At 47.2% G+C, this 14,926-nt stretch overlaps 2 protein-coding genes across 2 annotated transcripts; one reads left to right on the top strand and one right to left on the bottom strand.

Moving 5' to 3' along the window:
- The first annotated feature begins 15 nt into the window (after positions 1–15).
- On the top strand, positions 16–7,661 carry NELFE (negative elongation factor complex member E). Its single transcript, XM_036767968.1, has 11 exons — positions 16–295; positions 1,050–1,169; positions 1,522–1,591; positions 1,765–1,910; positions 3,712–3,786; positions 3,973–4,010; positions 4,146–4,519; positions 4,655–4,799; positions 5,040–5,094; positions 5,347–5,449; positions 7,473–7,661. Exons 2-11 carry the CDS (start codon positions 1,095–1,097, stop codon positions 7,568–7,570), a joined length of 1,179 nt encoding a protein of 392 aa, XP_036623863.1. The 5' UTR covers positions 16–295; positions 1,050–1,094; the 3' UTR covers positions 7,571–7,661.
- CFB (complement factor B) lies at positions 7,173–14,547 on the bottom strand. The gene is made up of 18 exons (XM_036767966.1): positions 14,304–14,547; positions 13,773–14,003; positions 12,823–13,008; positions 12,513–12,686; positions 12,052–12,153; positions 11,758–11,894; positions 11,110–11,248; positions 10,744–10,875; positions 10,278–10,379; positions 10,043–10,180; positions 9,588–9,685; positions 9,352–9,466; positions 8,948–9,098; positions 8,753–8,829; positions 8,565–8,662; positions 8,341–8,473; positions 8,208–8,257; positions 7,173–8,028 (listed from the first exon to the last, which is right to left on the bottom strand). The coding sequence occupies exons 1-18, from the start codon at positions 14,386–14,388 to the stop codon at positions 7,879–7,881; spliced, it is 2,298 nt and encodes a 765-aa protein (XP_036623861.1). The 5' UTR covers positions 14,389–14,547; the 3' UTR covers positions 7,173–7,878.
- Positions 14,548–14,926: the final 379 nt, after the last annotated feature.

The following is a 14,926-nucleotide window of genomic DNA, read 5'->3' as shown; positions in this document are numbered from 1 at the left end:
TTGCCACCGTTCGGCGTGTGGGTGGCTACAGGGAGAAGTGACGTCACAAGAGAGAAGGGCGGAAGTGGCCTCAGGCCGGGGAACAAGGCGGGTGGTGCGCGGGGAGAGTAGAAAAGGCACAGCGCCGGAAATGGCGTAAAGGCCTAAGAGGAAGTGCCGCCTTGGTTATAAAGTCTATTTTTTTCCAGGTCCCTCCCCGTAGACGTCATCACCCTGCGTCCGTCTGGTCCTCCCGGGAGGGCGGAGGAAGCTGCCGCTGTGGACTCTGTGAAAGAGATACTATCTCCCTTTTCAGGTGAGGACCCTCCCTCCCTCCTTTTCCGCGGCCTGCGGATCTTTATGTCTTCTTGCCCCGTTGCTATGGTGACATGGCGGGAGTTCCGGCGCGAACCCCAGGCGTTCGGGAACCCCTGTAGTTGCTATCTTCATCTCCTTCGGGCGGCCGCAGTTCGACCACTGTTGCCATAGTAACGATGTACGTGAGGGTTGGGGATATTCCAGGAGAGCGTTTGCATGTTGTTTCACCTATTAAACCGTGAGCGCCTCTAGGGCAGGGACAGTTTTGGTCATTCTTTGTATTCCCGGCGCTTAGCACAGTTCCTGGCACGTAGTAAGCGCCTAATAAGTGCTTATTGACTTGATTCGAGAGTGCCTTGCCAACTAGGAAAGGGGGGAGGGGGTGGAGAAGAAAGGGACCTCTCAGGGAACACCATACCTCTTACACGTGGCTGGAAAGCATCCTCCTCCGAAATGATTTTGTGCTGCGATTTCGACAGAACTTGTGTCCTGGTCCCGGCCGCTTCCCTTCAGAGAACCCGTTTCCTCCCCCGTGTTCGTAGCCCCGATATTCTTTATTCTGGAAGTGTGTGACCTGGCAGCCCCGGGTCCTAGATCTCCCAGTGTTCTCTCCTTTGGAGTCCATCGGGAGGACAAGGCAGGGCCTGGAGCAGGCCGTGGTGAATGGAGACATCTCAGATATTCTGGGCATCTAGGCTGTGGGATGGATGGGCAAAAGGTTCCCCCCTTGGACAGATTGTTTCGCTGTACAGTGGCATCTCCGGAGAGCCAGACCTGGCTCAGAGCTGGGAGCTGACATGTTGGTGCTGCCCCCAGGGCTGAGTGAGGAAGAAGAGGCATTGCAGAAGAAATTCAGCAAACTCAAGAAAAAGGTGAGTGAACAGCAGAGTGAGCAGGATGGAAGGATAGGCCCTTATTCCAAACCCTTTACTGTAAGAATAGCCACCTTCCCTCTACTTAGCACTGCCAATAAGTTTGGTATAAAGGGGCTCTTGATACCAACACCCTAGGTATATAATTTATGAACCCAGTGTCACTAACCCTAAATGCACACCCTTCAGAGCCACAGGACATCATTGTTTTAATAGTTCTTACCAGTAATTATCATAAGTGAAATTTATGGGAAGTTCTCCAAACATCGAAGCCATAGGATCCTAATTAGCGTGGGGAAAGGACCTCATTAACTCTTTTTTCCTTTTCTTTTTACTTTCCTCTCTTCTCTAGAAAAAAGCATTATTGGCTCTTAAGAAGCAGAGTAATAGTAGCACAGCCAGCCAGGGGGGCGTCAAACGCTGTGAGTAATGGGTTAAACGCTGTTATTACGGGGGTTGAGGGAAGAGGGATGAATTTTGGTAGAGATTCCAACAATGGACTGGAAAAAGGAATTAGAACCTAAAAGGGCTCCTCCCTCAGGTCAGGCGAGATTAACACCTCCACTTTATGTTTTCTCTGTTCTTCCTTGCTTAGCTCTATCAGAGCAACCCGTGGTAGACACAGCCACAGCAACAGAGCAGGCTAAACAGCTGGTAAAGTCAGGAGCCATCAGTGCCATTAAAGCTGAGACCAAGAATTCAGGCTTCAAGCGGTCACGGACTCTAGAGGGGAAATTGAAGGTAAGTGGGAATCAAGGAAAGGGCAGGTGAGTCCAGTCTTAATTGACCACACTGAGGGACAATGGAATGTAGATGATGTCTCATTCGTTTTTATGTCTCCTTGAAGGACTAGCACAGTTCTGCCTACCTAGTACATACCCGATAAGCATTTGAGTTGAAGTGGGAAAAGGAGGGCTTTCTTGAGGATGGAAGAAAGCAATTTTAGGACAGAAAGAAGTGGTAGCAGTTTAACCTTGAATAGTCACTTCCTATGGGCATCAGTTTCTTCATAAGGGAGTCAGACCAGATGACTTTTTAAAGGGCTTTTCTGACTTTAAATTATTTTGTATCAAAGGTATTATATTCATAGAATACACCTGGGAAGGTCATACAAGCGGAAGACAAAATAAACTCAAGAAAGGTTTAGGTAATCTCATCAGTCAATCAGAAAGCATTTATCAAATACTTACTGTGTGCTAGTCTCTGCTAGGCATTAAGAATACAAAGAAGAAATGCCCTTACATCGTTGGGGGAGATAGCATGTTCATAAATATATACAAAATAAGTACAAGGTAGTTTGGAGTAAAGGGAGACTAACAGCTTGAGTAGATCAAGGGAGGTTTCATGTAAGAAGGTAGTCCTTGAACTAAGCTGTGAAGCAAGCAAGGGATTCTTAGAGAAGGTAAGGAGGAAGCTGGGGAATGATGCCAGTACATAGGAGACAGCTAGCGCAAAAAGCACCAACATGGGCGATAGAGTGTCATGTATAAGGAAAAGCAAGGAGGCTAGTCTGGATGGACCTCCTAGTGCAGGAATAGGAATGATATATAATGATGCTGGAAAGTTATGTTGGGGCCTGGTTGTAAAGGGTTTGAAATGCCAAACAAAAGATTTTATACTTAGGCCTAAAGGCAATAGGGAACCATTAGTCAATGGCTAATTTATTAAAACAGAAAATGGCATGGTCATACCTCCATTTTAGGAAATCACTCTAGTAAGGATAGATTGGAGAAGGGTAAAACTTGAGATAGTGAGACTAAGAGGTGATCGCAGTAACCCAGGCAATAGGTGATGAGGGTTTAAAAAGCTAGGGCTATAGTCATGTGAGTAAAAAGAAGCATATCCAGGAGATGTTGTGGAGATAGAGACAAGATTTAGTATCTGATAGATATCAAAGTTGGAGAGGCAAAGATAATGCCATGGTTGTGAACCTGGGTGACAAAATATTGGTGCCTTCAGCAGAGATGGGAAAGTTTAGAAAAGAAAATGAGTTCTGTTTAGGACATGTTGCATTTTATATACCTAAAGGACATCTAGTTCAAAATTTCTAATAAGCGATTGATTTAAGACTGGACAATAGGGAGGAACAATGTAGCTCTTGGAATTATCTGCATAGAAGTGATAGTTAAGCCAATTACTCACCATGAGAGGTGAAAAAAGCTCACCAAATGAAAGAGTATAGAAGGGTAAGAGAAGAGAACCCAGGATATTTACCTTGGAGTACACCCACAGTTAGGGGACACGATATAGATAATGAATTAGCAGAGGAGACTGATAGTAGTGGTGAGACTGGTAGGAGTAAACCAGCAGAATATTGTTACAAAAACCCAGAGCATATTACTGAATGATTAGTTAACCATAGGTTATCTGAGGAAGTTAGAAATGTATTTGAGCATTTCTGTTGAGTACATGCCATTTTTGGGGAGGAGTTAAAAGAAAGGGGGATCATCAGAATTTTAAAAAGGGAGAAGAAATGAAAGAGGAAGAAGGGAGGCTTTGGCCAGTTGGCTAGAGTGTCCTAACTCCACTCTGTTACCCTTAGGACCCAGAGAAGGGCCCAGCCCCTACTTTTCAACCATTTCAGCGAAGCATCTCAGCTGATGATGACTTGCAGGAGGTAATGGGGAATTACCAGATTTCCAATGCTTGAAAAGCATTGGGTAGAAACAGAAGGGGAGGGTTGGGATAGGAATAGCCTGGGTGAAGTTAGAGAGGGGAGAGAAATGAGTTAGGCAACTGGGTACCTTATTCTGGGTATTAACTTAGCTATTCTTTATGTCATTCTTTGTTTTCTTCCATCTAGTCATCCAGACGTCCCCAGAGGAAATCTCTGTATGAGAGGTTAGAGATGGGACAGGGTTCCTGGAACCATGGGACTTGGGCTGGAAGGAACCAGGGTCTGAAAGGGAAGGATGCATATATCCCTGAGGAGGGGATGGGATAGGGACCTCACATCCTTACTGTATGCCTCTACAGCTTTGTTTCATCCAGTGATCGGCTTCGGGAACTAGGACCAGATGGGGAGGAATCAGAAGGTCCAGGGAGTGGTGATGGCCCTCCCCGAAGCTTTGACTGGGGCTATGAGGAACGAAGTGGTCCCCCTTCTTCAGCCTCCCCACCCCGAAGCCGAAGTCGAGATCGCAGCCATGATAGAAACCGGGATCGGGATAGGGACCGGGATCGAGACCGGGATCGGGACAAGGACCGAGACCGGGACAGAGAACGTGATCGAGACCGGGACAGGGATCGAGACAGGGACAGGGACCGAGACCGGGATCGTGACAGGGACCGAGATCGGGACAGGGATCGGGACAGGGACCGAGAGCGGGATCGAGAGGGTCCTTTCCGAAGTAAGTGACATGAGCTTAGGGGATGGGAAGTTTCAGAAAATGTTTAACTGGAGTCCGCAATGACCTTTCCAGTAAGAGACTGATTGGATTATGATCCCTTATTCCTGATCCTAAGCATGATGTCTGGCCTCACAGGATCTGATTCATTCCCTGAGTACCGAGGTCCACGTAAGGGGAACACACTGTATGTATCTGGAACAGATATGACACCCACCCTCCTTCGTGGAGCCTTCTCACCCTTTGGGAACATCATTGACCTTTCCATGGACCCACCCCGAAAGTAAGGAGGGTTTGGAATAGGAAGTGAGAAGGGGGATGTACAGTAAGAACTTTGGGGTCATAGGAAAAAAGACAAAAGAATGAGAAAGAAAGTTCTTATGGTCCAGAAAGAAAGAGACAGAAGGTTGGGAAGGAGTGGGCAAGGGAAGTCTTATATTGGGCCTGGTAGAAGAAATTGGGGGAGAGGATGGTCAAAAGAGATATGGGCCCCGGGATGATGCTATTTTCCATCCTCACCCAGCTGTGCCTTTGTCACCTATGAGAAGATGGAATCAGCAGATCAGGCGATAGCCGAGGTCAGAGTTCTTAAATCTATTCCCCTTGTCCCTTCTGATCCCTTTATTTCCTCCATAAGATATTGGGAGTGGGGGAGTGTAAGTTGTGAGTGCCTTCCCAACATCATAGTCTCCTCATTCTCAATCTATAGGATCTCTATAGGATGTTCTTATTTCCCTACTCATTTTGTCCATGGGATGTATCTGATGCAAGTGGGTCTTCTCTAATTTGTTTTTAACTCTTCCTACCACCACTGGTCTCTCCCCTCACAGCTCAACGGGACCAAGGTAGAATCTGTGCAGCTCAAGGTTAGCATTGCTCGTAAGCAGCCCATGCTAGACGCTGCCACTGGCAATTCTGTGTGGGGCTCCCTTGGTAAGAATACAGTTCCCAGCTGAACCCCACAATAACCCACCACTTCATCCTGCTCTTCTGTATAACCTTACACTCACTAAAAGGAGATGAGGGCCAGGACTAGGATAGTAGCCATATGGAGGGAAAGGACAGAAGATGAACTCAAGATATTTGGAAAGCATTAACAATCGAGTTGGACGTAGGATGAAAGAGAGGGAGAAGGAAGAGTCAGAGAAGGAGGTTTCTTTCTATGAGGAAGTTTCTAGCCTAAGATAACTAGGAAGAATAGGAAAATTGGATTCAGGGTGCCATTTTGTCAGAGAAGTAGATGAGTTAAGTTTTAGATATATTGATTTTTGAGGTGATAGCAGAACTTTCAGACACAAATGCCCTGTATGCATATACAAGCCTGGAACTCAGATGTTAAGGTTGTAGAAGAAAGTCTGCATCTGATAGCCCAGAGAATAGTTAAAGTTATGAGAGAAGATAAATTCTTCAGTAAGACCGTAGAGAAGAGCAGAAAACTGGGAGCTGGTCCCAAGGATTAGTTAGTCATTTACCCCCCATTTTTTCCTAAAATGTAGAAGGAGAGGGAGAGGAACGAAAAAGGAAGAGAAGAACATAGCCAGAGTAATGCCATATCGTGGAAGCCAAGGGGAAAGGGGAGTGGCAATCCAGAGTGTCACTTGCCACAGAAAGTGAGAATGAGGAAAGGGCCATTCAGTTTGGTGACTAGGATGTCACAAAGTCATAGCCACAGGATTTAGAGCTGGAAGGGAGTTTAGAGATTATCTAGGCCAACACCCGAATTTCACAGGTGAGGAAAATAAGGGCCAAAGAGATTGAATGACTTGCCCCAAATTACATAGCAGAACCCACATTATTTGCCTCCAAATCTAGTGCCCTTCCCACTACCCCCATTTGTTGGTGAACTTTGAGGGAGCACTTTTCATGGACAGATGGGATAGAAGTCAGATGTCATAGATTTAGGGAAGGACTGAATGGTAAGGAAATGTCAGCAGTAGCTGGAAACCAATCAATCGAAAGACTTAGCAGTGAAAAGGAGAGGAATAGGATCTTAGCTAAAGAATTAAGCCAGCATCAAACAAAGGGTTTGGGAGTTTGGTTTTTTGGTTTTTTTCAGATTGTAGAAGAGCTATGCATATTCGAAGGAGAAGGAAAAATTAAAGAGATTGGAAGGAGGATATAAATGGGAATGAGGTTTCCCAAGAGTTGGGAAGGACTGATATCTTAGGGCACAGGCAGAGGAGTTAACTTTAGGAGGAGGGATATTTCTTTCACTGCATTCTAAAGAAAGAAAGAGTGTCTGTAGGGCCAGTAGCACATAAAAGTGAAGATGGCGGGTCAAATTGTTCTCAGGATGTGTTTGGGAAGGCTAAGGAACTTAGTGAATAAGAATACCTATGTCCTTTAATGCGTCACCTTGCAACAGAGATGTTTATATTGCTGCGTTATCTGTCCCTATCACTTTAATGTTCATAAATGGATCCATTTCCCAACTTTATAGCTAGATAATAGAAAGTTTTCATGGTGAAGGAGAGAGGAAAGGAAAGGAGGGGGATGTCAAAGTCAAAGTTATCAAAGGTAAGAACCAAAATTCACTACTGTCATTGACAAAAGGATTCAGCTTCCTTTGAGAATTTTAATAACCCTATTTGTTTGTATTTAGAAGTTAAATGTTAACATTATTCGTGTCTTTACTTTATAAAATCATTATAGACACTTCAAAGGACACAAATTGCTTTTAATGATGTTAATCAATACAATTCAAAATGGCAGTTTTTTTCCACTTTCCCCTTTCCTTCACTCATGCTTCAAGGGTTTCACCCAGAGCTTGGGTTGGCCACTTGTGGGCTTAAGAATGGCAGGAAGGCAGTCCAGAGTAGATTCATGTATTATAGGGGGCCCCACATTTCCAGGGGTCTGTGTGAGGTTGCTTCATGGCAGAACCTAAGGGTGGGCCTGTTCTTTGGGTCTGACTAGGTATTTTGTTTCCTTGACATACTCTCCGCTTTCTTCCTAGCTGTACAAAGCAGCCCTAAGGGCTGCCATCGGGACAAGAGGACCCAGATTGTCTACAACGATGATGTCTATAAAGAAAACCTTGTGGATGGGTTCTAGGCAGCTGGAAGAATGGGAGAGGGAAATCCCTCCTCTCCCCTCACCCCCCTCCAGGTCTCAGTAAAAACCACTGAGGTGGATATTCAGTTAACCTCCTTAGCCTCTGAATTTCTTTCATCTGGGATTGGGGTGGGGCCCATCAAAAAGGTCATCTGGTTTGGTATGAGTTATATTACTATGGCTGTCGGAATTCCTCAGCCCCCCTCACTACCCCCCCAAGCTCACACAGGAATGATTGCAGTTCTTTGTTTTAATTTGCCCAGACAATAAGTATTCCCATGCCCTTTTCCACCTCCGTAGAAAATCTCTCACAAGAAACCGAGATCCTCGTCCTTCAGTTTCTCCCGAAGCCAAGGCAGTACTTGAAAGAGGTTGATGTGGAAGTCACGGGCGTGGGAGGGAGCGACTCTTTTGGGGTGCTTACAGACATCTACCACACCCCAGCTAATCACACCCACCTAAGGAAAAGTTAGGGAGAAGGATATGTTGACCATTTGGGTGGTACCCACTGGAAATTCCCAGAGCCAGAGAACAATCCAAAGATCTCCCTCACCCACTAGAACTGAGTTTCCAAGCTAACTTGTGGCCTGAGGAGGACACTTTGCCTCCTGAGGTGGAAAGGAAAAGAAAGACTTACTTGAATGAAGCGACTTTTCTTGTGAATAATAAGTGGACCACCAGAATCCCCTGTAGGGAGAGAGGGAAAGCCGTAAGCTTATAGAAGACAATCACATTTTGGAGAAAAGGCACTGAAGAGAAAGCTTTCTTGCCTTTACAAGTGTTGGGGTCACCATTGGGTTCTGTCCCCCCGGTGCAGAGGAATCGGGGTGTTACCACATCAGAGACCTGCTTTACCTTCTCGTAGCCTTGGGCCTTGAGGGCATCTCTCTCACAGCTGGCTTTCTGTGGGCCACAATAAGAAGACATAGGTTTGTGGGAGGGGGAACTTAAGGAGAAATGGTCTTCCTGCAGGGCCCTCCCACCCCCTCCTCACCAGCTCCCCATTCTTTATGTAAACTTCCTTCTGTATCAAGTCTTTGTCCTCAAACACAAACAGGGCTTTGACGTTCTTCTCAGGGAGCAGCTCTTTTTCTGGTGGAGAAAAAAAAGAGGCAGGCTTACATCTTCCTTACTATACATCCGTCTGTTGTCTTTCACCTTTCGATGTCTTATTTATCTCACCCTGTTGTTGACATGTGGTTGTTGTTGGGAGCCTCAAAGCACGGGTTGTTGCCTCTGTGCATGGAAGACAGATGGGTCTGTGGAGGGGGGAGAGAGAGCCTAAGTCAAGCAATGACCATGCTCTTCAGGGCTAGCGCTCCACTTTAGGCTCCAGCCCTCAGTGCCCACTCCTGTGCCGGACCCAGGGATTCTGACCGGAGATCTTTTGAGAATATAAACTTCTTCTTGAGCTTGACAAGGGCAATATCGTAGTCATAGAATTCGGGAATATTTTCAGCTTTCTTTCTATTGATGTCATAATCAGGGTGGAAATAGACAGCATCCACCTCCCTGTTCTTCATGCCTCCTGGAATGCAGAGGAAATAGGAATCAGGAAATCTCAGCTCCTAGGGCCCTGGCCCTAGTCTCCAATTCTGTCCCTATTCTCCCTGCCCCAATTAAGAGAGTAAAGGAAGTGGAGTGAGGGGTGGGAGATGGTGTTCAGGTGCGTGTAAAGGGGATTAGGAAATTCCCATTGATGAGAAGTATTTTGTTATGAGAAGGGAGATGGAATGAGGGAAATTAAAAACTAGAGCCCCAGGGAACCAGAGCTGCCTTACCCGCATCAACCTTGATGGAACGGGCCTCATCATCCACATTGAAGCAGTGGGCAGCTGTCAGCACAAAGTATTCTGAAACAACAGCCCCCTTACAGGTCTCCTTTCCTGTAGACCTCTGTGAATGAAAATCGGGTAGAGGAGAAGAGAAGGGTCACATCCTCTAGCTTCAAGCACTCCACAATACAACCTTCTCACGCTGTTACTCCCCCTTCTTCAGCCCATCCTCAAGCACTCACGATGACATTGATGGTGACGTGCCAGGGTTGTCTTTCATAATGTCCACTTTTCTGCTGTCCCCATGCTATGCCACACAGACCCAGAGTCTTGCTTTCATCTAGGGGAGAGAGAAAACTAGGGAGTTGTTGCCTCCTAGCCCCCTTGATGGGAGTGAACTCATGCCCGTGAGGGTGTTAAAGCCGCAGAAGGGACGCCTGGTTTGGACAGCTTAGCCTTTAATATTCCATTATTCCGTTATTAGGGACTAGAATGGGAATGAAAAATTGGAACAGAGGGAAAGTTAAGGTTTCATCAGCATAGAAGGAGATTAGACATCAGAAAGTATCTCTCAACTCCCAGAGACAGAAGGCAGGGGCAGGGAGCAGTTAAATGATCAGGGGCTCTGGAAAGGGTAATGATGATCCTGAGACTCTTCTATCATTGGGTAGTAGCCCCACCTCCTCCAGGCTCCTACCAATCATCAGGGAGAACACGCGTTCCAGGTCTTCCATGTCCTTAACCTTGAACACATGCTTTTCCCCATCCTTCTTTGAAGCCAAAGCATTGATCTTCTCCTGGTCCACCAGGGGCCCAATCCCAAATACATAGACATCTAAAGATGAGAGCAAAGCTTGAGTGCCTCCTGAATCCCTAAAAGCAGCAGTATCAGCTCCAGACAGCAGAGTCTTTGCCTTAACTTGGCCACTCACCCAGATAATCTTCCCTTGGATTTTTCCGGTTCTTTCCAATATCCAGAAACTCTCGGATCTGCTCAATAGCAGCCACAGGGTCCCCTCCCATGTTGTAATTTCCTGCATGTATTGAAGAAAGTAAGGATCATGTTCCCAAAAGAGTGACAAGGGAGATGGATACATGCCAGCTAAAGGGTGAAGAAATGACATTTTTGGTTGGGGCCACAAAGAGCCGTTGGGAGGAGTAGCTTTGGGAGACAAGGGTTCTCTGACTTCTGACTGGTGAGAGAGGTAAAGTCCAGAGGTGGCCGTGAAGCCAAAAGATTCAACAAGGAATCGTTCAGAGGAACTTGGAGAGTGGCCAGGGAGGTGGAGAATCACCCAGGAGGTGTGGAGGGTCACATGGATGGAGGGAGTCACCCAGAGCCTAAGGTTTAGGGAAAATGGAAGGGTTGGAGACTTCCATGGAGAAGTTCCTTCTGACCGTCTGTCATGAGCACAATCACGTGGCGTGTTTTATTCCAGTTAACGTCATTTTGGGCCTCCTGTAGGATCATCATCTCATACAGCATCATCAGTGCCCTTTTTGTGTTCGTCCCTGACTTTGCTTCATGGTCTGTAGGGAGGAACAAGGTCATTATTCCCTCCCCACATGCCTCTGGTCACAACCTCCCAACCCACCTTTCAATACCCTCTCCTTCCTCTCTATCTGATGGACCTGCCTCTCCCCCATGCCCTCTACCTCACCATCTGCACATCGTATGACTTCCTGATCCCACTGTAACACTGCTAATTTCCTCTGACCCCTGCTAAGAACATCCTCTAACCCCCAAGGCACTGGTGCCTAGACCTTTGTATTGGATCTTTTCCAGCTGCTGGGTGACCCAGTCTGCATCACTGCTTTGCGTATCTGACAGTTTGACCACAGCTTTGGCCTCCGTGGCATAGGTCACCACTGCATACCGTGGCTTCACTCCATAACTCGCCACCTGGAGCAAGAAGGAAGATGCTGGAATGGCTCAGGAAGTAATAGGAAGAAGCATCTACTGGCTTAGACAGTTAGCTAGGATGTAGAGCACCCACGATTAATAAGTGGTTCAGGGTCAGGGGCTCTTGAAGTCCACGGAATTTGGGAGAAGCTAGGGAGTAGGGTGGCATGATGGACTGAGGGGAGATAAGAATAGAGGCGTGGGCAGGTTGGCAGGGACCTTCCCTATCTGACCACACCCAACACTTTGTTTCTGGCCTCTTTGATGTTCTTATTATCTCACATTGTCATTATAGTTAACTGTGTCTGCATCATCTCTCCCACCGCTAGACTAAGCTCCATGATGCCAGGAACTGAGCCTTATCCAAAATTCTGCCCCCCCCACCCCGTGTCACACAGATTTCTTAATTAATGCTTCATAAATGTTTGTTGATTTCAGGGAGAGGCAGTGGGAGGCCTATGGGATGGGTCTTGGGCTGCCCAAGGAGTGGGCAGGTTGCGAGTCACCACCTTTTCAATGAGGCTGCTAAAACACCTTTTGGCCCCCGTGAAGTTGTTTTTGCCAATGCTGTCCGATGCATCTAGCACCAGATACATGTTCATGGATCCTGAGGGGTCCAAGACAATCTTCCGCTTGTGCTGTTCCCCTGGGAGGTAAACAAGGTACATAGAAGGCTTGGGAGCCGCACCCCCTCTCCCTAGATTTACTTGCTCTCCACTCCCCTTCCTGGGACTTTGTCCCAAAAACTGCCCCCCCCACTAGTTTCTGGTATGTGCACATGTACACATGCACACAGCACATACCTGGGCTATGTCCATCTTCCGCATCAGCCCCTTCAACAGTCTCTGTCAGGGAGGAGATGAAGGCAGCAAACACCTCCTCTGAAGTATCATACATGAAGGAGTCTTTGGGGTCAAGAATGGTGAATGAATGAGGGAGCAACCATATGCAAGGAGTTGAGGGAACAGGGGAAATTGTGGAAGTAAAAGAAATTGTTAGAGGGGTTTGGAGGGGGAGGAGCAAATCAGGATAAGGGATTGAGAATAGCTGAGTGCATTTTGGATTAATAGCAGGAGTGGGCATAGATCAGGGGTGCGGAACCCACAGCCTCAAAAGCCATATATGGCCTTGAGGCCACAGGTTCCCCACCCCTGGTATAGATGGTTCAGGGCTATAAATAATATGGTCTGTACAGGGAATTCTAGGGCAGGGATAAGGATCAGGCCCAGAGTCAGAGCTAGATGAGGCAGGGTTTAGGAGGCACCTTGGCAAGAGGGTTCTGTGCCACTCCAGGATCCGTCCTCCATGCAGGTACGCCTCGGGGAGCCCTGTAAGGTGAGCCCTTGGCCACAGTGGTAGGTGACACTATCCTCCATTCGGTATTGTCTGCCTGCCTTCCTTGTACCGATGGGGATGCCAGGGTCTCGGCAATACCCCGCTGTGGGAATTCAATGAGATAAGGTCTCAAGCCTGTGACAGGAAACAAGGCTGAGACCATATGTTTGGACTTCTAATCCTAGCACCAAGGGAACTGAGGAGCTAGGAGGGGGAGTTTTGTGGAGGGGAGAACTCACCACCAGCATCACAGATAGCTGTATATCCATCCCAGCGGCCAGAAGACTGGCAGATACGATTGGCAGAGCCACGTAGGGTATAGCCATCATAGCACTGGAAAAAGATCTGTTCACTTATGTTGTAGAAGCGTTTTCGTGGCCAGAAGTCACCATTCTCAAAGTCCTCAGGGCCTGGGCATTGGATTGCTTTGGGAACAGAGAGAGGGAAAGGAAGAAGCCAGGGAGTAGGAAGGGGGAGAGAAATCCTCAGACTGGATCCTTTTGATTTTTCAGTCCTTGTCTCAAGAATAGAATCTTCCTCTGACTACTATAGACATGTCTACACATCTCCTTCAACTTCGATTCAATCCTGATCCTCAGTTAATAATTATTATGGTAGCTTAAAAAGAAAAGCAAGCCATTCCTATGTACATAGGAATCTAAGGTTTGCAAATTGGTTTCCTCACAAAAACTGTGACATGGGTATTGCCAAGTGTCTAGTTTTATAGTTGAAGAAACTGACTTTGCCCAGGCTCACACAGCTAGGTAGTTCTGGAGGCAAAATTTCAACCCAGGCCTATTGACTTTAAGTCTTATGCTCTGAGGTGAAAATCGGGGTTACTATCAGGGGGGAGGTTAGGACTGCTATCAGGATTGCAGAGCATGCCACCTCCGGTTTCCTAACCCAACTCCCTATGTCCTACTAATCAAAGCACGTGCTCCGGCCTTTCCCTAACTTGGTACTCAAATGGAACCTTGACTCCAGTTCACACCCAGTCCCAAACAATAATACCAGCCTATTAACAAACTTCATCTTAAATCTAACACGCTACCAAAATTAATCCAAGCTCTAAGCCTAACTCTAACCACAGACCCCAATCTAACCTCTGTCCCAAACTTAGCCCTAATTCTACCCCCCAGCCCTAACCTTAATCCCTAGCCCTCCCCTCCATCATCCAAGCTCTCCTCACCCTTGCACTCAGCTTTTTTAACTGTCTTCTTATTTCGGGTCTGCAGGATACTCCAGGACCCCCACGGCTTGCAACTTCGCACCTTCGTAGGATATGGATAGTAACCAGATGGGCACACGTACTCCAGAAACTGGCCATCCTTGAGGAGTTTAAAAGAGCCACCTGAGATGTCTATTCCTTCCAGAGAACATGGTTGGGTAGTAGAAGGCTCGGATGGTGCTGAGCCCACACCTAGAGAGAAAGGACCACAAGATTTTGAATCCCCTCAGCTGAGAAAACTGGCGCACAGAAAAAAAAAAAATACACACACACACACACACACACACACACACACACACCCCGCAGTGATAAGAGCTCGTACATAAGTGGAAGCAGTAGAATTTTAATTGAGATCAGTGACAATGCCACAGATTCAGACAGCAGGAGACGAGGAAGAAGTGAAGAAGAGTACCCTGAGGGGGTTGAAAGGCAGAGTGCTTCAGCTGCCGTGCTCCAAGGACGACCCAATGGGAGAGAGGGAAAATAACTTACCAGTACATACAAGTCCTAGGAGCAAGGGAAGAACACAGAACCAGGAGCACAACGTCTTCTTCATGGTGATGCTGATTCTAACCATCTAGGTGAGGGAAATTGGGAGCGGAAGAACAGGACAGCTGAGGGGAGAGGGTCCTGGGAGTGAGGAGGAAGTGGGGTTTGTCTCTCTCTGAATCTCTCAGGGGCTGGAACTCTATGTCCAAGTCCAGACTCCTGCTCTCCCCTCACCACCACCCCCCACTTCCCTTCCCTTTATGCAATCTCTTCTGGCACCTGTAGCCTGACCCGCCCCCCAGCATCACTTTCGGTAATGCCCAAGGGGAATGTGTGTGTGTGTGTGTGTGTGTGTGTGTGTGTGTGTGTGTGTGTGTGTGTGTTGAGGCCCTATTCATAGGCAGCCAAGGAAAATGAAACCATACCTATCTCACCCTTTACTTCACTGCCCAGGAGTCAGGGATCAAGAGTTTCAAATTCCCTAGCCCTCAGCCCTTCCCCAAACCCCAGGCCCTCTTCCCTGCTCTCCATAGTGATCAGGGAGTAAAGCCAGCTCCCCTCCCCTGACAGCCCTGAGCTCTCCCTCTCTAGTCTGGGTAATGGGGACAGAGTCCACAGACTATTTG

Source organism: Trichosurus vulpecula, chromosome 7 (assembly GCF_011100635.1).
Source record: "Trichosurus vulpecula isolate mTriVul1 chromosome 7, mTriVul1.pri, whole genome shotgun sequence".
Taxonomy (NCBI): Eukaryota; Metazoa; Chordata; class Mammalia; order Diprotodontia; family Phalangeridae; genus Trichosurus; species Trichosurus vulpecula.
This window is presented reverse-complemented; position numbering and strand designations above follow the sequence as displayed.

Coding starts and splice junctions, on each gene's coding strand:
- NELFE (XM_036767968.1), top strand. CDS start 1,095: ATGTTGGTGCTGCCCCCAGGGCTGAGTGAGGAAGAAGAGGCATTGCAG. Junction 1,170..1,521: donor TCAGCAAACTCAAGAAAAAG/GTGAGTGAACAG, acceptor TCTCTTCTCTAG/AAAAAAGCATTATTGGCTCT. Junction 3,787..3,972: donor CTGATGATGACTTGCAGGAG/GTAATGGGGAAT, acceptor TCTTCCATCTAG/TCATCCAGACGTCCCCAGAG.
- CFB (XM_036767966.1), bottom strand. CDS start 14,388: ATGGTTAGAATCAGCATCACCATGAAGAAGACGTTGTGCTCCTGGTTC. Junction 13,009..13,772: donor TAAAAAAGCTGAGTGCAAGG/GTGAGGAGAGCT, acceptor CTGTTCCCAAAG/CAATCCAATGCCCAGGCCCT. Junction 10,876..11,109: donor GGAAAAGATCCAATACAAAG/GTCTAGGCACCA, acceptor TCCTCCCTACAG/ACCATGAAGCAAAGTCAGGG.